General features: G+C 53.6%; 1 protein-coding gene across 1 annotated transcript; it reads right to left on the bottom strand.

The window, feature by feature from the left end:
- Positions 1-20,054: 20,054 nt before the first annotated feature.
- LOC113562274 lies at positions 20,055-22,379 on the bottom strand. Its single transcript, XM_026971125.1, has 4 exons — positions 22,135-22,379; positions 21,070-22,051; positions 20,661-21,002; positions 20,055-20,246 (listed from the first exon to the last, which is right to left on the bottom strand). The coding sequence occupies exons 1-4, from the start codon at positions 22,377-22,379 to the stop codon at positions 20,055-20,057; spliced, it is 1,761 nt and encodes a 586-aa protein (XP_026826926.1).
- Between the last annotated feature and the right edge of the window lie 1,969 nt (positions 22,380-24,348).

Raw genomic sequence — 24,348 nt, 5'->3', positions numbered from 1 at the left:
CTCCGCCCCCCCCCCCCCCAAAAGAGAAACTCGCTCGGGGAACACCGTTCCCCTAACTGCCTCACGCCCGTAACATAGCATGAACGCACGAATGTTCTGAAATGTTGAAAATGTCAATACAAGTAAAATCTACTTGTTTGATAAATATCCTTGTTTGTCCAGTCGAGATTGACGTGTAGATGAGACGAAATGTGCTATCGTTGCCTCTAATTAAGTCCTTTTAATTGTCACTAGTACGAGTGCTCCAATACTTTCATAAACTGTTAAAATCCATGAATCTCGTTGCCATCTCTCTGTGCATCTTATTTATGAATATTGCATGTATTTTCCAGTTCAATATATTCACAGGTAAATAGATATTTTAAATAACGATACAATACCATATGCAATTTAATCGTGATGTATCATTTTGTAAATGTGCACTTTAAATATTCATTTTTCCGCTCGAGCAGTAAATCCGGGTGGGTTTTCTCTCATTTATCAACGCAATCCAGTCAACAATGTCGCGTAGATGAAGTGAAATACGCTAAAATTATCGCTACTTACTCCCTTTAATTTGTCACTACTACGAGTGCTCAAATAATTTCGCTAAATGTTAAAATCTTTGAATCTCGTTCCCATCTCTCTGTGCATCTTATTTATGAATATTAAATGTATTTTTCAGTTCAATATGCGCAATTTTACAAAAAGATATACAGGGTGTCCCATGGGAAGTTGCTGAAAGTAAACGATTGGTTCTCCCCTTCATGACTTCAGAAAGGGTCTTACGGTTAACGGTCGTTCATCTGAGTGTCCGCAGTTTTATTCTGGTTGTGGTAGATGCAAGTCCGTGTGCGTCAAAACGAGTAATCTGACGACGGAAGAAAAGATTTATCTTGTCGAGTGCTTCTTTTCCAGAGGAAAAGTTTATAGCAATGCTTACAGGGGGTTTCGTACTAAATACGGAACACATAAAGTTAAGAGCGAAAACACACTGAAAATATTAGAATTTATTATTTCTTTCAACGTATTCGTTACATCACTCAATTTTTTGGCAATAAATCTGCATTAAAATAATGTTTGGTGTTATTTTTATCAGAATTATCGATAATTTTATGCAGTATGGAACTATCCAAGACCGTAGACATGATCTGCCAGGTCTTTCTGTGTCTGTAACTGCAGAAGAAAACATTGAAGATATTAAGAAGTATTTTGAAGAGAATCCAAATTCTTCCATTCGGAAAGCTGCCCAAGCTCTTGAAATATCCAAAACAACGTTACACAGGATTTTAAAACATTTCCTGAAAATGCATCCCTATAAAATAACATCGCATCAATTGCTAACCAAACGCGCTATGACGAAACGTGTGGAATTCTGCAAGACAATAAATGGAATGTGTTTGCGGAAAAGCGCGATAAGCATGCGAAGGAACTCAGAAGATTCTGGAAAGCTGTGGGCGAGTCGGCGTGCTGTCCGTACCTGCAGAAAGGCGAGGTCGGAGACAAATCATAAGAAACAGCGTAGCCGTCGAGACACTGTAGCTCGTCGATCAGCTGTTGGTTGATCAAGTATCGGAACAAGAACTTGTCTAGGTGCCAGAGACAAGACGAATTGTATAATCGGTCGATAGCTAGTAAATTGGCATTTATATTTTCACATCGGTACGATTTTTTTTTTTTTTTTTTTTTTTTTTTTTTTTTTTTTTTTTTTTTTTTTTCTGCAAAGAATGTTTGAAGATGGAGAACTTGATGCAAAATTGATAATTTACACGGACGAAGCACATTTCTGGCTAAATGTTATGTTAATAAACAAAATTATAGATTTTGAGGGTCGGAAAATCCCAACGTTTCCTGGCTAAACCTTTACATCGACAAAAATAACAGCATGGCTGCGATCTCGGTAAAAGGAATTTATCTGCAATTCTTCGAATCAACAGTCACTGGTGAAAGTTACAAGCAGCTTCTCGAAACACAATTCTTCCCTCACGCAAAAAAAGAGGCCTGGTCAGAGGATTTCATTTCATGCAGGATGGAGCGACACCACATCGAACCCAGGAGGTCTTCGAAACAATCCATAAAGTTTATGGCAATCGAGTCATCGGTCTGGGATACCCCAATTTGCCCAGGGGGGGCTAGAATGGCCACCGTACTCGCCGGATTTAAATCCATGTGACTTCTTTCTTTGGGAATACATTAAGGACCATTGTTATGCCGGAAATCCAGAAACAGTGTCAGATTTAGTAGTAGCTATTAAAAAGGTCGTCAGCAACATTAAAGACGACATGTTAGAAAAAGTTTTCACAAGTTTTCGTAAAAGAATTGATTTTTGTACAAATTCAGATGGTGCACACTTTGAAAATATTTATCATTAGCTTACTTGATTATTAGCATATTTTTCATTAATAACATAAACTGATATACAAACAATTTGCTAAATTTTATTTATACCCATTAAAAACTGCAGACTTTCCTCTTTCCAACGCAATTTTTGTTTTTTCAATAACTGCATACGTTTAAAAATGACAGCTGATTAGTTTCAGCAACTTCCCATGGGACACCCTGTACAAAGGACGTCTTTACGATGTCCTGTTGCTCGAGCACAACACTTGTTTGCTTACAGTTCACCAACGATTGGCGACGATGGAGGACGAGGCACGCCATCGTCAGCTCAGAATCGTCCTCGAAAGATGCGACGAGGAGCGGAACGACGTGGTGCGGGAGCCACCGGCCCCGTCTGTTGCAGACGACGACGTCATGTACGTCGAGTCCGACGAGAGCGACGAGGAGACGGTGAATACCCTGCTGAACCCTCTGCGTCTGAGGGAACGGCATTTACGCGAGGAAGGCAGCTTCGACGTGTCCCAAGACATAGACTCGGTGCTGGCCTGCTGCACCGCCCTCGAGCCGTTCGCGTGCCGCTACATCGCACAGTGGTGCCAAAATGCATATTGCTGGAAAAAATTATGTAACTTTTATATTTAAATAGATAGAGTTATGATTATTTTTTTAATTTAAAGATAATGTTTTACTGTGTTCAACACAGTACAAAGTACTGTGTTAAGGGGTTAATGAATATGACAGATATATTTTTGAAAATATTATATTATAGAATAATATTCGTATTCGCCGCATTCTTTCAAGCTGTTTGAAATTTTCATTATTAAATGAGAAGTTTTCATAAAATATTTTGTAAAATCTTGTATTACGGCAAATTACTTCATGCAGGCTTGTGGAATTGTGAAAATGAGTGTAGAATCTTCGAGTGATAATAGCTTGAATTGAATAGTTTCTATCTAATTAGTCAGATTTTTCAGAGTCATCTTGAAAAAGAGATTTCGCATCTTCACTTAATGGCAGAATAGTTTTTGCTGGTTCTTTTCGCAAACTGAATAAATACGGATCAGATGAGATTAATATTGATGCAGCACATCTCCGTTTGTAGTTAAACGATTAATTTTTCTTGAATGATAAATTCGATATTTTTTATAATCTTTGTTCCGAGCTTCTTGTGCTTCCTCGAATAATAAACTAATAGGAAGCACTGCTGCAGTAATAATTTTTTCGCCATGAAGAAGAACTTTGTGAACAGTTACTGGCATGTAATACCACCCATACAAGTCGATAAACATTTTTGCAGTATCATAAGCATATATACCAAACTTTTTCGGATCAATAGCAGCACCGCATGTAATGACTTCCAATATTACTGAGAAACGCTTAATTAAATCTTCGTTTATTCCTGTGATTTCTGCTGTTTGCTTCGGCTGGGAAAAAAACGGCGTGAAGTGTTGCCATCATTTGTATTTCCACAGCCTTGACGTACCATATCTATTCTAAGACCCGTTCGAGATTTAAATTCTTTTTGAATTTTCTTTTTGTTCTCTTCTTTTTCAAGTTTTGTTTCTTTAGTAACTGACCATTTTTTAAAAGACAGATTATAAGCGACATGAAGAATGTATTCCATGAATTTAATACGCGCATGTAGAGGAGATAATCCGAGTTTTAAAGCATTATCATCAGTAGATATATAGGGCGGGTTCTGACCCATGGAGCAATGAGGGGGGATGAGGGGGAGAGGGCTGAGTCAGCAGGGGGAGGGGGAATGTTCAAGATCACAAGGAGATGAGTCAGCAGGGGTATCATGTTCACATCGGAGGGATGAATCAGCAGGGGGGGGTCGTATATTGTTACATGTGTAAACCTGCACGAACATGTTCAAGGTCACGGGGGGGCTGACTCAGCAGGGGTATCATGTTCAGATCGGAGGGATGAATCAGCAGTGGGGGGGGGGGTCGTATATTGTTACATGTGGTACAGCGCTATTGTTACCTATTGCATCATCAGCACAATTTTATATACGCTTGGACCTGCAAGAACATGTTCAAGGTCAGGTGACGTGTCATTGTTTTTTCTCGGAACGCGTCCCGAAACTGCGCAGTAGCGCAAATGGCGGCTGCGCTATTGTGTTACATAGTGCGACATCAGCACATTACATAGTGCAACAGCAGCACATTACATAGTGCAACATCAGCACTACTTTTATATAGCTTGGACCTGCACGAACACGTTCAAGGTCAGGTGATACCATCGCTAATTTTGCTGACGTGTGCGAAATTACACAGTAGTGATGCATATATAAAACGGGCAGTGTGTCCGATCGAGCAAACGCCCAGGATATTCATGGTGCTACCGGACGATAAAGGCTACGCGGACCTAGGCGCATGAACGCGGGCGATGGAAGATCAGGATTCCTATTGGTATTATGATTTCCACGTTAAGAACAGCTTAATATAGTAGGACATTGCACACTGTGTTATCGGATTACATGCAAGTGCAGCGAATTGTAAGACAAAGTCTACTTGGAGCGTGAGTACGATGGACGAGCGCGAGCTCACCGAGCTCGCCGGGCGCGTCGAGACGCTATGCACGTACTTCGAGTGGGAACTTAAGTGCGACGAGTACCTGCGAACATTGCGGGAAGAGTGTCATTGGGTAGGAAGCGCGCGGTCGGTAACCAGGCGGAGGTTCGCCGCGATCGCGAGGATCGCGCGCCTGGAGGGTGTGAGGAACCGTCTGAAATGGCGATTCGAGTACGTGGGTGCGGGACTCGGCGAGCAGACCGGACTCTCCTGGACGGAGATGGAGACGGCGTTCAGGAACCGCGTGCTCACCGGTGCGGTGATCAACGACAGCCACGTCGAGCCGCGCCGATTTCTCGAGGATGCCAGAGACGTGGTGATCGAGCGCGTACGTGATAGCCTCGCTGTGCTTAACGGTGTGAAGGTGAACACAGCGTTCAACGCCGAGTTTGTAGCGGGCGAAAAACGGCGGTAAAGACGATCACCACGCGAAACCACGGACTATTACCCACCTCCGACCTTCGCGAGTGATACGACAAGCGCGTGATGGAGATCATTCTGGCGTCTTTCGACGAATTCCAAGAGCGGGACAGTGGGTGGGCGTTGTTCAGGATAGTGAACTTAACGGTCAACGTGAACAGGTACAACCCCATGCGTGCGGGGTGTGTCATCGATATACCGCGCGCGATCCAAGTGAAACATGCGGTAGTCAACGTGAGATCAACGGACAACGCGTGCTTCGCGCGGGCGGTGGTCGCTGCTCTTTATCCCTGCGCTAAACATGCGGAAAGGGCGGCGCAATATCCCGATTACGCTGCTGTGCTAGATGTGACTAGTATAGACTTTCCCATGACCCTCGACCAGATCGGCAGGTTCGAGCGCAATAACGGAATATCAATAAACGTATTCGCCGAGGATGACGATAACAGGCGAGGGGCCATCGTTCCGCTGCGGTTAACCGACCACAAGCGGAACATACACGTCAACCTGTTGTACGTGCCCGACAACCACGCGAAGCAGCCGGGACACTTCGCGTGGATCAGGGATCTATCGCGCCTGGTTAGTGTACAAATCAGTAGGAAGAAGCAGCGGAAGTACATCTGCGATCGGTGAGTTGTCATAGAAACAATTCCATACATCATATTACATAAATATCTATAAAATCACGCAGGTGCCTACACTACTTCCCAACCGAGGAGAGGCTGTCCGCTCACACCATCGACTGCGAGACTATCAACGACTGCGCGATAGTCCTGCCCAGCGAGGACGATAAGCTGCTAGCCTTCCAAAACTACAAGAGGAAAGAGCGCGCACCGTTCGTCGTGTACGCGGATCTCGAGTGCACATTGGAGAAGAATGAGCAGAAGAAGGATGCGGCGACGGCTGGCGCATATTAACGGCACAGGGCGTACAGCGTGGGATACTACGAGCGTTGTGCGTACGACAAGTCGTTGTCCGCGTACAGAACGCATCGTGGGGAGGACTGCGTGTCGTGGTTCGTTGGAGAGCTCGGCGAACTGGCGCTGCACGTCAAGACGATCCTCGCGTCCAATGTGCCCATGAGGGACCTCACCCCGGAGCAGTGCGAGGAACTGCGCGATGCAGCGCGGTGCCACGTGTGCAGTAAACCGTTCGCGGCGGGTGACACCCGGGTGCGCGATCACTGCCACCTAACCGGCCGCTACAGAGGCCCGGCGCACTCGACGTGCAACCTAAACTATAAGGACTCGCACGTTATCCCCGTGATATTCCACAATCTCTCCGGCTACGACGCGCACTTCATCATCGAGGACGTGGCGAACACCTTCGAGGGCAGTGTGAAGTTACTGCCGCTGACGAAGGAGCGGTACATCGCGTTCACGAAGAACGTTGCGAACACCGCGGACAGGTACGGAGCCAGAGCGTGCGTGAAACTGCAGTTCATAGACTCGTACAAGTTTCTCAGCACAAGTCTCGACAAACTAACGTCCTATCTCGACCGGAGCCAAATGCGCATTCTACGTGCGGAGTTTCGACATCTCTCCGAGGAGGAGTTCAGCTCCTCACGCGGAAAGGCGTATTTCCATACGAATACGTCGATAGCGTCGAGAGACTGCTCGAGACTCGCTTACCACCGCGCGAGTCCTTCCACAGTTCGCTGACCGGCGATACGGTGTCAGGTGACGATTACGCGCACGCGACAACCGTGTGGAACAGGTTCGTTATCGAGAACCTCGGACAGTACAGCGACCTGTACCTAAAAACGGACGTTCTCCTCCTGGCGGATGTATTTGAAAATTTTCGCGACACGTGCATACGGAGTTACGGCCTGGACCCGGCGCACTACTACACACTACCGGGCTACACGTGGGACGCGATGCTGCTGCACACGGGCATCGAGTTCGAGCTGCTGACGGACGTGGATATGGTGCTGTTCGTGGAGCGCGGCGTGCGCGGTGGGCTGAGTCAATGCTCGCACAGACACGCGCGAGTCAACAACAGGTACGCGCCGTCATACGATCCATCGCTCGACGTGCACGCCATCCCCCCGGACTCGCCTACAGGATACATCCTCGAGGTCGACCTGGAGTATCCGCGACATCTACACGACGCGCACGCGGACCTGCCGTTCTGTCCGACGCGTGAGGCACCGCCCGACAAGCGGCAGGAAAAGCTCCTCGCGACTCTGTGCGATAAGCAGAGGTACGTGATACACTACCGTACGCTGCAGCAATGCACGAGCCACGGGCTTCGCGTCGCGAGGATACACCGTGCGCTGGAGTTCGCACAATCCACGTGGCTGCGCGATTACATCGAGCTGAACACGGCGTTTAGGATGCGCGCGACGAACGATTTCGAGAAGAACCTGTACAAGCTTATGAACAACGCCGTCTTCGGTAAGACGATGGAGAAAGTTCGAAATCGCGTCGACGTGAAACTCGTGACGTGCTGGGAGGGGAGATACGGTGCCGAGGCCCTTATCTCGCGTCCTAACTTCCACAGCCGAGCCGTGTTCGGGGAGAATCTCTTCGCCGTGGAGCTTCGCAGGCTGAAGGCCACGTTCAACCGACCGATATACGTCTCGTCGATATACGGGTCTCCTCAGTACGGATTCGATCTACCGTTACGATCGGTTCGTTGATCGACCCGTTCGTTCGTTCGTCGGTCGGTCGGTCGGTCGGGCGGGCCGTTCGTCCGTTAATCGGTCCGTTCGTCCGTCGAACGGTCAGTTGATCGGTCGGTCGGGCGGGCCGTTCGTCCGTTGATCGGTCCGTTGAACGACCCGTTGATCGGTCCTTTGATCGCCCCGTTCGTCCGTCGAACGCGATCCGTTGATCGGCCCGTTGATCGGTCGGTGCGTTCGTCCGTTCACTTCACTCTCCCGTTACGGGCGGCCTGTCAATGCTCACGTATGTCAGCGCTGATCCGTCGGTTCTCGAGAGTCCGACCAGGTCGCTGCGCAGCCTCGACACCGTTGCCTCGAGATCGTTCGCCCATTCCTCACACGACTGTGCGGTCCTCGTCACCTTATCCAATCGGTTCGTGTTGGATCTAGTGTCCGCGCCTTCGCCACGTTTTCCGTGAGGTACTTTATCCTCCCGTCGTGCGCCTGCAATTGCGTCGTGAGGGAGGTCGTGTCGGACTGGAGCCGCGACAGCGACGAGGTAATTCGCTCCTCCTGAGCGTTGATCCGCAGCCCCGTGTCCTCAACGACCCTGCGCAACTCAGCCACCCCGCCGTTCGTACCGTCGACGTGCGCTCGTAGCGCGTCGACCGCTTCCCGCAGCTCGCAATAGTCCCTCCGCTGGGCCTCGGATAACGACCCGATCCGCTAGTCCATGTGGTATTGGTTTACCGCATCGTACTCCTCCCGCGGTATGGCCACGTGCCGTATTCGTCGCCGTTCGGGACCCAGCAGAGAGCGTTGTCGCGTACGTAACCGCGAACGTCGCATGTCCGAAACCCCGTCTCGTGGTCGCCGCTCCGCGCGAGGGTAGCGCCGAACTTGTTCACGGGCATCGATGCGTCGTGGACGGTGCTTCAGATCGTAATGATACCCGCCTCTTGGAGCTCCTCGATTATAGACAGGAACTCGGCGTCGTGTGAGTTGTTGCCCGCGTCGCGAGACGCTTCGATCAGCCTGAGGCGATCAACCAGCTCGTTCGGATCGTCCCAGTGCACGTAGTCGATCGCGTTGTCGGTTACCCTCATGGTTGGAAGCGACTGCGATGGCGGTGGTGGCTGCGGTTCCACATCGGCTCCGCCGTGACCCGCGGCCGAGTCAATGCACATCAACGGTGCAATAATCTGCTTGTACTTGAAGCCCTTGTTACTCTTTATCGGTCTGTGCGCCTGATACCGCTACCTGTGCGCGTTCGTCGCCGACAGAATCCGGCGGTACATCATCATGTCCTGTACGGTGTACACGCGCTCGTCGGGCATGCGCATGAAGATCAGCTCGTACAGACCGGGCGTACTCTCGTACCGCGTACCGTCTACGAATATGGTGTCGTCCGAGCCGACGTCGAAGCACTTGTCGCCGAGCATCGTGCCGGTCTCACCGATGTACACCCCGTACACGGTGTCGATGGTGCTCGTCTTGCTGGCTGATCCGCGACCACTGTTCGTGAACAGAGCGTCCACGTACTTCCGACCCAACGGCCCCAGCGTGGCGAACAGCGCGTCCCTGCTATCGTCCGTTCGCATGACCTCGGCAACGGATCGCTCCAGCGGGCTCAGCGGCGCCGCCGCGTCGGACTTGAGCGTCGCGCTTATCAACGATGTTGACGTGGCGTTCAGTCTCTGCCGACCTATCTTTAGCCTCTGCAGCGTAACCATCCGCCACTTCTGCGATGTCACTATCGCGGATGACGAGGCGTCAGCGTCCTCGTACTCGCACTTCCTCTTCACGCGATATACGTCGTCGTCGTCAGCGTCGGCGCCGGTGTAGGATCCGTCGTCGTTGTCGCCGACGGTGTGCTCGACCAGTCGTTTCAACGGCTCGACGATGGGCTTGAAGTGGGTCTCCAGGGCCCGCTCGTCGTCCATTCTGTCAGTCCTCAGACTCCGGTGCTTCCTGCGGATGGACTCGCGCGTGCGGGCGATCTTCTCCGCGATCGCCTCGCGCTCCTGCAACGTGCGCGTGGCTGCACCACTCGACATGCCCGCGACGACTGCCCGCTCCCCGGCTCCCCCGCCTACGGCACGGCGAACTCGTTGAATCTGCGCCTGTACCGACCGTTCCGAAGCATGCTGTCCTTGTCTATCACGAGAAATCCGTGCCGTAGGCGCCAACAGTCGCGACACAGCGTGGCGAATTCCTCGAAGGTCATGTCGGTGTTCACGTGATCATTGTACACGTGCCGCAGATTCGTGCCGTCCTGTCGAAAGAGGATTAGCAGATTCGCGTTATCGCGCAGCAGGTGGTTCGGTATCCGAGCGTACGTCTGACACAGATAGAAGCAGTCGACGAGCGAGTGCCGTCCCATCGAGAAGTGCTCCCTCATGGCGTCCTGCCTGTCGCACGCGACGTCGTCGACCACGAATATCGAGTGTGGCGGGGCCTCGTGCAGCGGTACGACGTCACCGCTGTCGTGAAACGCGTGATAACCGATCCCGTCCATCGACCCGAGTAGGCGCTCCAGATAGCGGTACTTCGGCTGTTGCAACGACTTCGAGTACACGTACACGTTCTCGAAGCGCACGCCGTGCGGGCTCTCGAGCAGGCCGATCACTACGTTCGTCTTGCCACATCCCGACGGGCCGCAGACCAGGGCACGTATGGTATTCGGTAGCAGAGACCCGTGCCTGCTCGCTCTCGTCTCTCCACTCCCGATCCTGTCGTCCACGTTCGACACTCGTATCCGCACGGGCTGCCTGACGTAGCGCATATCGCGCGAACTCGCTCGTCGTCGAGGCACCCCCCGCTATTTATACGCGGAACGAACCCACTTGTTCGATCAGTCGCGACCTCGAGGCTGCTGCTGCTGCTGCGCGCGTCTACGGTTACTTTGACGTGCGACGAATGCGTCTAACCGCTCACCGCGCGGGTCTGCTCAATCGCGCCATAGACGCGCTACCGTTCGAGCTGCACATTCCCGGCTACCAGTTCTGCGGGCCCGGTACGAGACTCGCGAAACGACTCGCGCGAGGCGATCGCGGCGTGAACCCGTTGGACACCGCCTGTCGCGAGCACGACATCGCCTACTCGCGGAGCCGGGAGTTGGTCGAACGGCACGCGGCCGACCGGGTGCTCGCGGACAGAGCGCGCGAGCGCATCTCGGCGAGCGACTCGAGCCTGGGTGAGAGGGCCGCCGCGGCGGCCGTATGGGCGGCCATGAAGGCGAAGACGAAACTCGGAATGGGTCTGAGGAGTAAGAGGCAATCGGCGCCTGGTATAAAGAGGACGACGGGCAGGAGGAAGAGGGCAACCACTACGGCCAAGAGACCGGCGAGGACGCTCCCGATACCGAAACACGGCAGCTTCCTGCCGCTCCTGCCGGTCCTGGGCGTGCTCGGGTCGCTGATCGGTGGTGCGGCCGGCGTCGCGAAGGCGGTGAACGACAGCAGGGCTGAGCGTCGTCAGTTGGAGGAGCTGCAACGTCACAATCGTGCGATGGAAGGGCGTGGTCTTTATCTCGCGCCGCACGCGCGTGGTCGCGGTACGTCCTGCCGCCCATGTAGTACGAAGACGAAAAAAAAAACGTCCCCGTCAGCACTAGGATTGCCACCCGGTGCGACGACGGGCGCGCAGCTAGCAGCGGCGGTCGCGCGTCTTCGCGTACCGTTCTTCAGAGGGGTGTTTATGCGCGACGCGTTACCTGCGCGTGCGCGTTGCAACGAGTGCGGCATCGTGAACCTCGACGCCTCCGCGGGTCCGGGGACCCATTGGGTCGCGTACGCTAAGAGGGGCGAGAAGGTCGTCTACTTTGACGGTTTCGGCAACCTGCGCCCACCGCGCGCACTCGAGCGCTATCTGGGTGGCGCCGCGTCGATCGCGTACAATCACCACCGATATCAGACGTACAACGAGCAGATCTGCGGGCAGTTGTGTCTGCGTTTTCTCAGCGACATCGAGTGGTAGGGGGCGGCGATCCATCATGTCGCTGACGCTCACGCTGACCAGTAGAAGCAGCGTTCTCACGGTGTGTTACATCCCGCCCATCGATCTGAGCGACGATTCCTACGAGCTCGGTCTTGCGGATTTCGAGACGTATAACTCGATACCTAACGTCGACGCGACCAACAATCGATTCTACTTCGGCGAGAGGGACGCATTGATAACGATTCCCGAGGGATCCTACGAGCTCCGTGCCAGAAGCCGGTTCTTGAGGAACGCCGTGCTCCGTCGACGTGACACCGTGGGTGACGACGCCGACGCCGACGACAACTCCGTCGGAACATACGACATGTACGACGGTGAGGAGAGCACGGGGGAGGACGCGCTCGCTCTACACGCCAACGTCAACACCATGCGCAGCGAGATGAAGTGCGCCTATAGGGTGAATTTCGCCAAGCCCGGCACCATCAGGCCACTCCTGGGGTTCTCGCCGCGCGTACTACGGCCCAACAGGTGGTACGCGTCCGACGAACCGGTGAACATCATGGGCGTGAACGTTATCCGTGTGGAAGTGCAACGTCACGGCGGGGGCGTACAGCAACAACAGGCCCGTGCACACGATACACGAGTTCGCGCCCAACGTACCACCGGGATATAAACTGTCAGAGAGGCCCGGGCAGATCATTTACCTCCCGGTCATCGCACGGAGCGTCACCGACATCACGGTGCGCGTCGTGGATCAGAACGGTCGGCCGATCGACTTTCGCGGCGAGGAGATAACGGTGCGTCTGCACGTGCAACGACGACGCACTGCGTAGAGCCGTAGGGAATGCTCGTACTGCGGGGTGGTGGAGGACGAGGAAGAAGAGGTACTACTACTCAGACGCGGGAGCGCTCCGAGGAGGAGGGGGAAGTGCGCGGGAGCGGTTACGGTACGACGCTAAACACGGAGAATGCGGTCTTCCTTCGTTCGTTGGGATACACCGTCCTGCGGAACGGCTACGATGGTCGACGTACTCGACATCGGCGATGAGCCGGTCTTCGACGAGCACATCGTCGGGCTCGAGACCCACACGTACAACCCGTACGCCAACACCACGTTCGGGCACAGCGATGAGAAACGGATTCCCATACACCAGCAGGATCTGTACACGTTGCCCTGTGAGAGCTATCTCTACATCGAGGGTACGTTCTCGGTCGATGGGGCAGCAGCAGCTGCGGGGGATGCTCAAGCGGCGCCCGTTGAACCTGGTGAACCCCAGACACACCTGGTGAACAACTGCGCGGCCTTCCTGTTCGACGAGCTTCGTTACGAGCTCAACGGCGTGGAGATAGACAGGAGCCGAAACGTCGGCGTGACGAGCACGCTCAAGAACTACGTTTCCCTGACCCACGCGCGCAGTAATATCCTACTGAGCGCTGGATGGAGTCTGACGGGCACGTTCGGGCCGGGTGATTTCAACCTCTGCGTCCCTCTCGGGATGCTGTTGGGATTCTGCGAGGACTACAAACGCGTGGTGATCAACGCGCAGCACGAGCTCGTTCTGATTCGTGCGCGCAACGACAACAATTGCGTCGTGCTGTCGGGCGACCGACACGGGGCGCGGATAGACCTGCATAAGGTGCAGTGGCGCATGCCGCACGTCTACCTGAACGAGATCAACAAACTACGGTTGCTGCGCACCCTGGAGAGCGGACGATTTCTCAGTATGGTGTTCCACTCGTGGGATCTGTACGAGTTCCCCCTTCTGCAGAGCACGACCGCGCACTCCTGGGCCGTTAAAACGGCCACGCAGCTGGAGAAACCGCGCTACGTCATCTTCGCGCTGCAGACCGGTCGAAGGAACGCCGCGACGAAGGACGCGTCACTGTTCGACGCCTGCGACCTCTCCAACGTGAAGCTGTTTCTCAATTCGACGTTCTATTCCTATGACGACATGCATCTGGACTTTGCGAAGAATCGCTACGCGATACTGTACGACACGTATACCAGATTCCGCAGAGCGTACTACGCGCTCGATCGGGACGACGATGGAGCGGTGCTCACGATGAACAAGTTCCTGCACTGTGGACCGCTCGTGGTGCTGGACTGTTCGAGGCAGAACGAGACCGTGAAGAGCGCCACCGTCGACGTCCGAATAGAGTTTGATTGCAGGCGTAACGTCCCGCCCGAGACCACTGCGTACTATCTGATACTCCACGATCGCGTAGTCGAGTACAACCCGCTGACGAGCCTGGTACGTCGCGTCGTCTGATCGCGCCCATGGCTGCCGAGCCGATATTCGTCGACCTGCAGGGCTTCATCGTCCAGGGCGGCTTCGCGGTGAAGGAGGTTGCAGTACTGCGTACGTGGGACCGAGTGCTGACGCACCATGTCTTCCGCCCACCTGTGGCATGGAGTCGCCTGACGAGGGACGAGAGGTCTCAGGCCGTCTGGTTATCGGGCAACCACCATAGACTCCGCTGGACGGACGGTAACGTGCCCTACGGACACGCCGGCGCTCTTATCCATAGAGCGGTATCCGTCGTGGGAGGAGGAGGAGACGACAGGCTCGTCTACGTAAAGGACGCGGAGAAAAGGCGGTGGCTGGAGGGTATCTTCGGCGATCTCGTGAGCGAACGCCGCATCACCGTCAGGTCCATCGACGACGACTTCGAGGACATCGCGCGTCTGAGCGAGTTGGTGGGCCCCGATCGCGGAACGTACCGCTGCAGCGCGCACAGCGGGGTCTGCGCGTTGGAGAACGTGCTGACGCTGCATGCGTGGTGGGTGGGTGGACCATCGCGGGATTTGAAATAATGAAGTAGTGGTTGTTTCTATACACTATGTGTATATATATATATATATATATATATGTTATTATACACTAATGTTTTACAATAATAAAATATATATGTTTATAGCTTATAACACATTACTACTATATACTTATACCCTATACATTTATATATATACAGTGTGTGTGTGTGTGTGTGTGTGTGCGCGCGCGCGCGCGTGTGTGTACGTTGCTCCTCTTCCTACTCCTCTTGCTGCTCTGCGGGCATTCTCCTACAAAAGCGAGTACACATATGTTAATACCAGTATCGGTGTAGCGTGTGTAGACGCCACAGAAACGTATGAGGTAGCATTACTTACTCACGTGGCGGTGTGGTCGCGCGCATGTACTGTATTCCGACCCCTCTGTTGATGGTCACCTGCATCGCCTCAAATACATACACTCTGTGCTGCAAAACCTCGTCGATATTCTGCAGACACGTTCGTAGGGTGCGCCTGGAAGTTCATGTACACTTAGTTACACCGTTCGCAATATAGGTCGGGTCATTGGTTTTATGTATGTATGTTTGTTTGTACTTACATGATCTGCTCACTTTCTGAAATATAGGCCTCGTCCACCTCTCCGCCGAGACGGTTGAGGCCCGCCTGCGTCTCGCGCGTTCTCGCGGCCAGACAGCTGCGGTGTGCGCCGTCATCGTCGCTGCCGCGTGAATAGCGTCGGTGACATCCACCAGGTTTTCTATTTTTTCAGGGTACAGTTTTCGGGTCGCTGGTTACAATAGAAATGACAGTGTCGCATGATGCGTTGTCTTTATAGAGCGCATGATATGAAGGGTTTGCTCTTTTCGCGCGGTGTCAGCGAGATGAAGCGCGTCTTCACAATCGCGCTATGGATAATCGGGTCACTTTATCTCGCTCCGTATATGCGACAAAGGGAATTGAATCCCGAAGAAGGATTGTGGGAAACTCCCCGTACGATAGACGGGCTGCGGGACGCATGCCATAGTCAGCAGGTACGCTGGCCTGTGGCGAGCTGACATAGCGATGTTTCGACCGTGCTCGCGTTTTACTATCAGGGGTAACTGTGGAAGCGTGGGACGGCTGACTCGTGTGCCGCGATAACATGCGAAAAAGGGAATTGAATCCCGCAGAAGGTTGGTACGGGATACAACTACTGTACAATAGACGGACTGCGAGACGCGTGCCATAGTCAGCGAGTACACTGGTCTGTGGGACGCTGACACAGCGAAGATGCGACCGACTCGCGTTACACTATATGCTGCAATTACATACTAGCCCCATATCGGTCCGCTGGACACGTATGCATGTGCCGTACCGCTCAGGCGTAAATGCGGAAGCTGGACAGCTGACTCGTGTGCAGAGATATTTCGAACGGTCGGAAGATGTCCGACCATTTGAGGAACCGCGTTCGAATAGTTGATCCCTAGCACGACCACGCATTCCCCTCTACGTAGCGTGCTTATACAGGTGAGCAGGCGGGTATATAAACTGCGTCCCGCTGAGGATACGTCAGTCAGGCGTTCATATTCTGAGTGTAGAGAACCTGCCCACTGCGCAATGTACCACGTCTCGTTACCTCTCGACCAGATGGGGACCGCAGCTCCACGACCTGTGGAGGACGGGGGTACACTGAAGAAGCGATGTCGCGAGTAAGTTACGCGCGCGCTGGTCGCTGGGTCACGATTCGGCTTCAACATCATCGTTTTCTCGACTCACAGGTGGAGAGACGTCACCGCGACGCCCAACGTAGACGTGCGACGCATGCGGATACTGAGCCGCCGATATAACCTGACCAGGACCAGCTACAAGTTTCTGAAGATAGGACTAGGCATCCCTCCGACCGCGGATACGGTGGCCGTGCACATCCTGCTGGGGGACACTGCCTGCAAGGAGATACTGCTGACTCCCGAAATGTGGAAGGGACTGGTGGACAGTAGAGCCATAATCTGCGACAACCTCGCGCGGGCTAACGGCAAGCACGGTCTGCCTCCGCCCATGCAGCTGGGTGACCTGACGATGCGCTTCGCTACCATCAACAGCCAGCCAATGATACGTCTGGACGATTGACCCTGTCCGCACCGACGCGTCGGTGCGCTTCCTATACGGATTGCGGCACTGCGTCCAGCGCGTGATCGCCACGATGACTGGCGTCGTCGGACGCGCCGAGGCTAAACTTTGCGCCTTCAGGCACATCGCCGCGAGTGTGGAGGATCCTTCCAGCGTTCTCAGGGCCATAAGCGGCAGCGCGGACTTCGACCAGAACGACCTGCTCGATTGCGAACTACTGGTTATGGTTTTTGGTAATTTTTGAGTTACACGCCGCATACCAATAGTCTCCTTGTATTATATTATGTTATACATTATATGTGTGTGTGTGTGTGTGTGTGTGTGTGTGTGTGTGTGTGTGTTCTGTATGTACACACACATTTTTCACGTTAATTACAGTATTTTTTCCGATCAAATTGCATTTTTTTATCGCGTGGAATCTCCTCACCTCCCCTTATCTGTATAACATCTATGTAGTATTAGTGGCTAGCATTATAGAGAGTAATACGTTAGACGTCGCGTCCATACGACATTGCATAGGACAGGCAACCGTGAACGCGTCCGTGCAAGTCCGCAAAAAAACGATGACGTCACCTGGCCTTGAACATGTTCGTGCAGGTCCAGGCGTATATAATAATAGTGCTGATGATGCAATATGCCCTCCGATGACGGCACGCGTTGTAAGATGGGTGGACCGTCGCGCGCGCGGGATTTGGAATAAAGAAGTAGTGGTTTTTTATAAACACTATACGTGGGGGGACCCAAAAGAAACCGGAATCACTTTCTGGTGGGCGGGCCCGTTGTAGTACGTGCTTCTGCCGCTAGATGCCTCTTGTAGGGACCCTTCTGCATCAGCCCGTCGGCCGATGTCATTAAGTGAAGTCATGGTGCCACATGGTAAATTGCTTTTATTAAACCCCTCTCGCTTGTTCGTCGATTTTGTGATGGCTGAAAAGTTGGAACAACGTGCGGCTGTGAAATTCTGTTTTCTGTTAGGGAAAACGGCAACAGAAACAGTTGTAATGCTTGAAACAGCTTTCAAGGAAGCTGCTATGAGGAAAGCACAAGTTTACGAATGGTTTTCCCGCTTCAAGAATGGTGAATTGTCACTTGCAGACCAACCTCGCTCAGGGCGACCTTCGACCTCCCGAACTGATGAAAACATCGCGAAAATTCGTGAACTGATCTTGCAAGACCGTCGCAGAACAATTGACGAACTTGTTCATTTATCTGGTGTGTCTTGGAGTTCCTGCCAACGGATTTTGAGCGAGGAATTGCAGATGAGAAGAGTTGCAGCAAAATTTGTGCCTCACGTGCTCACGGCTGATCAAAAGCAGTCTCGAGTGGATGCGTGTCGTGAATTGAAAGAACACTTGGAAATCGACCCTGATCTTTTTTCGAAGGTCATTACTGGTGACGAAAGCTGGTGCTACGCCTATGACCCAGAGACGAAGCAGCAGTCAAGTGAATGGAAGAGATCAAAGTCACAACGTCCCAAAAAAGCGCGGCGAGTGAAGTCCAATGTCAAGACGATGCTGATTTCTTTTTTTGATGCAAACTGCATTGTTCACTTCGAATTTGTTCCTAACGGTCAAACTGTTAATCAGGCGTTTTACCTACAAGTTCTGAAACGTTTGCGTAATGCGGTGAGACGAAAACGTCCCGAGTTGTGGCAAAGTGGAGAGTGGTGGCTTCACCACGACAACGCGTCAGCACACAAAGCCTTGAGTGTAAAACAATTTTTAACCAAAAACGGCATGACCCAGCTTATCCACCCGCCATACTCACCCGATCTAGCTCCATGCGACTTCTTTTTATTCCCGCGAATGAAAAAAGTCCTCAAAGGAAAACGTTTTACCGACATGGAAGAGGTGAAGAAAGAAACAACGAAGGCATTAAAAGGCATCACTTTGCAGGAGTTTCAGAACTGCTTCGAAAAGTGGAAAACACGTTTAGACCGGTGCATTGCATCAAATGGACAGTATTTTGAAGGAGATTCAATTCATAACACCTAAAAATAAATACACAATTTTTTATTACAAAATTCCGGTTTCTTTTGGGTCCCCCCACGTATATGTATTTCTATATATGTTATTATACACTAATGATGTACATTAATAACGACGCTCGCGGATACTCCGCCGCAGGTACACCCTGACCAGAACCGGCTACTCGTATCTGGAGGTTGGAATAAGCATCCCTCCGGCCGCGCCTTCAGGCTCATCCATCGTCCTCGCGCGGCGGAGAGCGTTCTTACACCTCGGAGCACTTGCACGTCCGTCGTTCGCACGTCAGGCACTGCCGTTCTACATCGTTAACGTCCTCGTTCATCGCCTTGAACCGCTCTGCATAGAACGGGACGCTATCATACTTCGCCAGTTCATTTTGTAACTTTGTCCATTCCTCCTCCCGCTTCGAACGTTCGTCTCGTATTTTCTTCCTTCTATCGACATTTCACATCTCACTCCTCGATTTCCGTGTATCTGGAAGATATGGGTCGTTAGATATATACCATCCATCACTGCCAGTTCGCACAACCGCCCGAGACCGGTGGGAATCGTGACGCACAGTGCAACGTCGCGGTCTTCGACCTTGTAGGCGATGTCCTCCACGTGATACCGGAAGTCGTTCAAGTTGACGGTTCGCGAGGGATTACGTAACACGTAACTTTCCTCGCACTCTCTCAGCATCCACGTGTACAGTGCCCTTCGCACGGGATACGGCCAGTCCACGACGCTCCTCTTTTGAATCACGACTCCCTGCCTCGTGGAACGTTTGCCGGTTCGACGTACACAGATCTCGCGGTCGTGCAGAAAACGCGCTACCGGGATTCGCTGACCGCTCCCGGGCCCGGTCTCTTCTGGAGTATCGTCCCCGAGAACTTCGACGACGTCCTCCTCGAGAGGGCTCATGCGTTCGTTGAAGACCCAATCTCGCATCTTCGAGCGTCGGAACAGCGGAGATCGACGGTCACGCGTCTACGTCTGCGTACCCTTGTCACAGACCTATCCGTGCAACCCTCGCCCCTCGATCGCTTGACACTTGTGACATTCGATGATCCGCGGCGGCGGTCCGTCTATGTGATCACGCTGCCCGGGCTGGTGTAGTGGGCGTAGCAGTTGCGGTACCGTTGCACCTCGGGATCGCGTCTCAGATGTTCCGGTAACCTGTTCCACAACCCTTCCACGTAGTCGCCGTATCGTTCCAGGAGAATGATCTTCGGAACGTACTACAACTGCTCGTTCGTCAAACGGCAGATCTCTCTGTCTTCCGGCAGCAACAGGAATATCCTCGCGTTTCCTCGATCGGACACACTTGTCGGTTTATATATGCATCACTTACTGCGCAAAAACGATGACGTCACCTGACCTTGAACATGCTCGTGCAGGTCCAGGCTTATATAACAGTAGTGCTGATGTTGCAATAGGTAACAATAGCGCTGTACCACATGTAACATTATACGACCCCCCCCCTGCTGATTCAGCCCTCTGATGTGAACATGATACCCCTGCTGACTCAGCCTGACCTTGAACATGTTCGTGTAGGTCCAAGCGTATATAAAATTGTGCTGATGACGCAATAGGTAACAATAGCGCTGTACCACATGTAACATTATACGACCCCCCCTCCCCCTTGCTGATTCAGCCCTCTGATGTGAACATGATACTCCTGCTGACTCAGCCTGACCTTCAACATGTTCGGTCTATATATGTAACAATATACGACACCCCTCCCCCTGCTTACTCAGCCCCTCCCCCTCACCCTCCTCGTTGCCCCTAGGTTAGAACCGGCTCTCTATATCTACTGTCGTGAAGATGTCGCGGATACTCCAGATCGACCTCGAGGATGTACCCGGTAGGCGAGTCTTGCGGGATCGCGCTCACGTCGAGCGTCGAGACGTCCTCGACCCAGCGAAAACCCGAGCTGGGCAGCGGCTGACACATGGCCCATCCGTACAGGTTATCACGTCGTAGTACATGAGGTACGTCGACAGTTCGGACGGATCGTACGACGGCGCGTACCCGTTGTTGGCTCGCGCGTATCGGTGCGAGCATTGACTCAGACCGCCGCGCACGCCGCGTTCCACGAACAGCACTATATCAACGTCCGTCAGCAGCTCGAACTCGATGCCCGTGTGCAGCAGCATCGCGTCCCACGTGTAGCCCGGTAGTGTGTAGTAGTGCACCGGGTCCAGACCGTAACTCCGTATACACGTGTTGCGGAAATTTTCAAACACATCCGCCAGGAGAAAAACGTCCGTCTTCAGGTACAGGTCGCTATACTGTCCGAGTCTCGATAGAAAACCTCTTCCACACGGTTATCGCGTGCGCGTAATCGTCACCGGATACCGTATCACCCGTCAACGAACTGTGAAACGACTCGCGTGGCGGTAAACGAGTCTCGAGCAGTTTATCGGCGCTATCGACGTACTCGTACGGAAATACGCCTTTCCGCGTCAGGAGCTCGAAATCCTCCTCGGAGAGATGCCAAAACTCCGACCGTAGGATTCTCACGTGGCTCCGGTCGAGATAGGACGCTAGTTTGTCGAGACTGGCGCCGAGAAACTTGTACGAGTCTATGAACCGCAGTTTCACGCACGTTCCGCACCCGTTCCCGTCCTCCGTGTTCGCGACGTTCTTCGTGAACGCGATGTACCGCTCCTTCATCAGCGGCAGTAACTCCACGCTACCCTCGAAGGCGTTCGCCACGTCCTCGATGATGAAGTGCGCGTCGTACCCCGAGAGATTGTGAAATATCACCGGGATAACGTGCGAGTCCTTGCAGTTCAGATTGCACGTCGAGTGCGCCGGGCCCCTGTAGCGACCGGTAAGGTGACAGTGATCGCGCACTCGGGCGTCGGCCGCCGTGAACGGCTTACCGCACACGTGACACGACGCGGCAGCGTCTCGCAGTTCCTCGCGCTGCTCCGGGGTGAAGTCCCTCATGGGCGCGTTGGACGCGAGGATCGTCTTGACGCGCCGCGCCAGTTCGCTGAGCTCGCCGACGAACCACGACACGCAGTCCTCCCCGCGACGCGATCTGTACGCGGACGACTCGTCGTAGGCGCAACTGACGTAGTATCCCACGCTGAACGCCCTGTGCCGTTGATACGCGCCGGTCTTCGCTGTACCCTCCTCATCCTCGTTCTTCTCCAGTGTACACTCGAGGTCGGCGTAGACGACGAACGGTGCGCGCTCCTTCCTCTTGAAGTTCCGGAAGGCCAGCAGCTTATCGTCCTCGCTGGAAAGAATTATCGCGCAGTCGTTGATACGCCCACAGTCGACGGTGTGCGCGGTCAGTCTCTCAGCGGTTGGGAAGTAGTGCAGGCACCTGTGTAACGTTATGATTTATTTCTACATTGTCAGGTGAGAGATAGATACAAAGGATGATAAATCTACCGATCGCAGATGTACTTCTGGTGCTGCTTCCTACTAAGTTGCGCGCTAACCAGACGCGACAGGTTTCTGATCCACGCGAAGTGCCCCGGCTGTTCCGCGCGGACGTCGGGCACGTACAGCAGGTTGACGCGTCTGTCTCGCTCGCGATCGGTTAGCCGCAGCGAAGCGATAGTCCTTCGCTTGTCATCGTCATCCTCGACGAAAACGTTTATCGATATCCCGTTCTCGCGCTTGAACTTGCCGATCTGGTCAAGCGTCATCGAAAAGTCTATACCCCTGACGTCTAACACGGTTCTCTAGTCGGGGTATTGCGTCACCGTATCCACGTGTTTAACGCTTGGATGTAGAGCGGTGACCACCGCCCATGCGAAGCACGCGTTGTCCCTCGCTCACACGTTCACCACCGCGTGTTTCAACCGTATCGCGCGCGGTATATCGACGACGCACCCTGCGCGCATGGGGTTGTACTTGTTCACGTTCACTGTTAGGTTCAGTATTTTGGACAACGCCCACCCGCTGTCCCGCTCTTGAAACTCGTCGAGCGCCGCCAGAGTGGCCTCCATCACGCGCTCGTTGTACCACTCGCGAAGGTCGGACGTGGGCAGTAGCCCGCGGTTCCTCGTGGCGATCGTCTTTACCGCCGTCTTCTCACCCACTACGAACTCCGCGTTGAACGCTGTGTTCACCTTGACGACGTTCAATGTAGCGAGGCTACCGCGCACGCGCTCGATCACCATGTCCCGGGCGTCCTCGAGGAATCGGCGCGGCTCGACGTGACCGTCGTTGATCACCGCATCGGTGAGCACGCGACTCTTGAACGCCGTCTCCACCCCCGTCCAGGAGAGTCTGGTCCGCTCGCCGAGTCCCGCGCCCACGTACGAGAATCGTCGTCTCAGACGGTTCCTCACGCCCTCCAGTCTCGCGATCCTCGCGACCGCGGCGAGCCTCCGCCCGGTCACCGATCGCGAGTTTCCTCCCCCGTCCGCACACTCTTCCCACGATCCTCGCAGGTACTCGTCGCACCTGAGTTCCCAGTCGAGGTACGCGCCGAGCGTCCCGACGCGCCCGGCGAGCTCGGTGAGCCCGCGCTTGTCCATCGTCCCCGCGTTTCTACGCCTCGGAGCACTTGCACACGCGTCGCTCGCACGTCGAGCAATGACGCTCTATGTCCTTAACGTCCTCGTTCATCGCCTTGAACCGCTCGACGTAGAATGGGACGCCCTCATACTTCGACAGTTCATTTGTTAACTTTGCCCGTTCCTCCTCCCGCTTCGACCGTTCGTTATGATATTGTCTTTCATCTATCGACATTTCGTGATTCACTCCTATCTTTCGATTATGTAGGTCGATTATGTAGGTATAGGTCGTTCGGTATATACCGTCCATCACCGCCAGTCCGCACGACCGCCTGAGGCCGGCGGGAATCGTGACGTACAGCGCTACGTCCCTGTCCTCGACCTTATAGGCGATGTCCTCCGTGTAGTATCGCCACTCCCACGATTCTCTTCGCGTCCCTGTTTCCGCGTCCTTGCACTCTCTCAGCATCCGCGTGTACAGTGCCCTTCGCGCGTGATACGGCCAGTTCACGACGCTCCTCTTTTGCATCGCGACTCCCTGCCTCGCGGAACGTTCGCTGGTTCGACCGATCTTGCGGTCGTGCAGAAAACGCGCTACCGGGACTCGTCGAACGCTCCCGGGCCCTGTCTCTTCCGGAGCATCGTCCCCGAGAACGTCGTGCACGTCTTCGAGAACCTCGGCGACGTCCTCCTCGAGAGGACTCATGCGTTCGTTGAAGACCCAATCCCGCATCCTCGCGCGCCTACGTCTGCGTGGCCTTGTCGCGCGATCCTCGCGCCTCGATCGCCCGACACGAGAGACAGTCCCTGATCAGTGGCGCCAGTCCGTCAATGTGCGTATCCTGCCAGGGCTGGTTGTAGTGCGCGACGCACCTGCGGTACCGTCGCACCTCGGGATCGCGCCTCAGGTGTTCCGGTAACCTTTCCCACAACCCTTCCACGTAGTCGCCGTATCGTTCCAGGAGAACGATCTTCGGAACGTACCACAACTGCTCGCTCGTCAGACCGAGGATCCCTCTATCGTCCGACAGCAACAGGAACATCGTCGCGATAACCTCGAAATTTTGAGAATAACCGATGCACTGCGTCTGGTGAAAAGTTTAGGCGTGAGCGCGCCCACTGGATCGGTGCGACGCGAACGATCGTCGCCGAT

Source organism: Ooceraea biroi, chromosome 7, assembly GCF_003672135.1.
Source record: "Ooceraea biroi isolate clonal line C1 chromosome 7, Obir_v5.4, whole genome shotgun sequence".
In the NCBI taxonomy this organism is placed as follows: Eukaryota; Metazoa; Arthropoda; class Insecta; order Hymenoptera; family Formicidae; genus Ooceraea; species Ooceraea biroi.
Note: the sequence above shows the minus strand (reverse complement) of the source record. Positions and strands in the feature narration are given on the sequence as shown.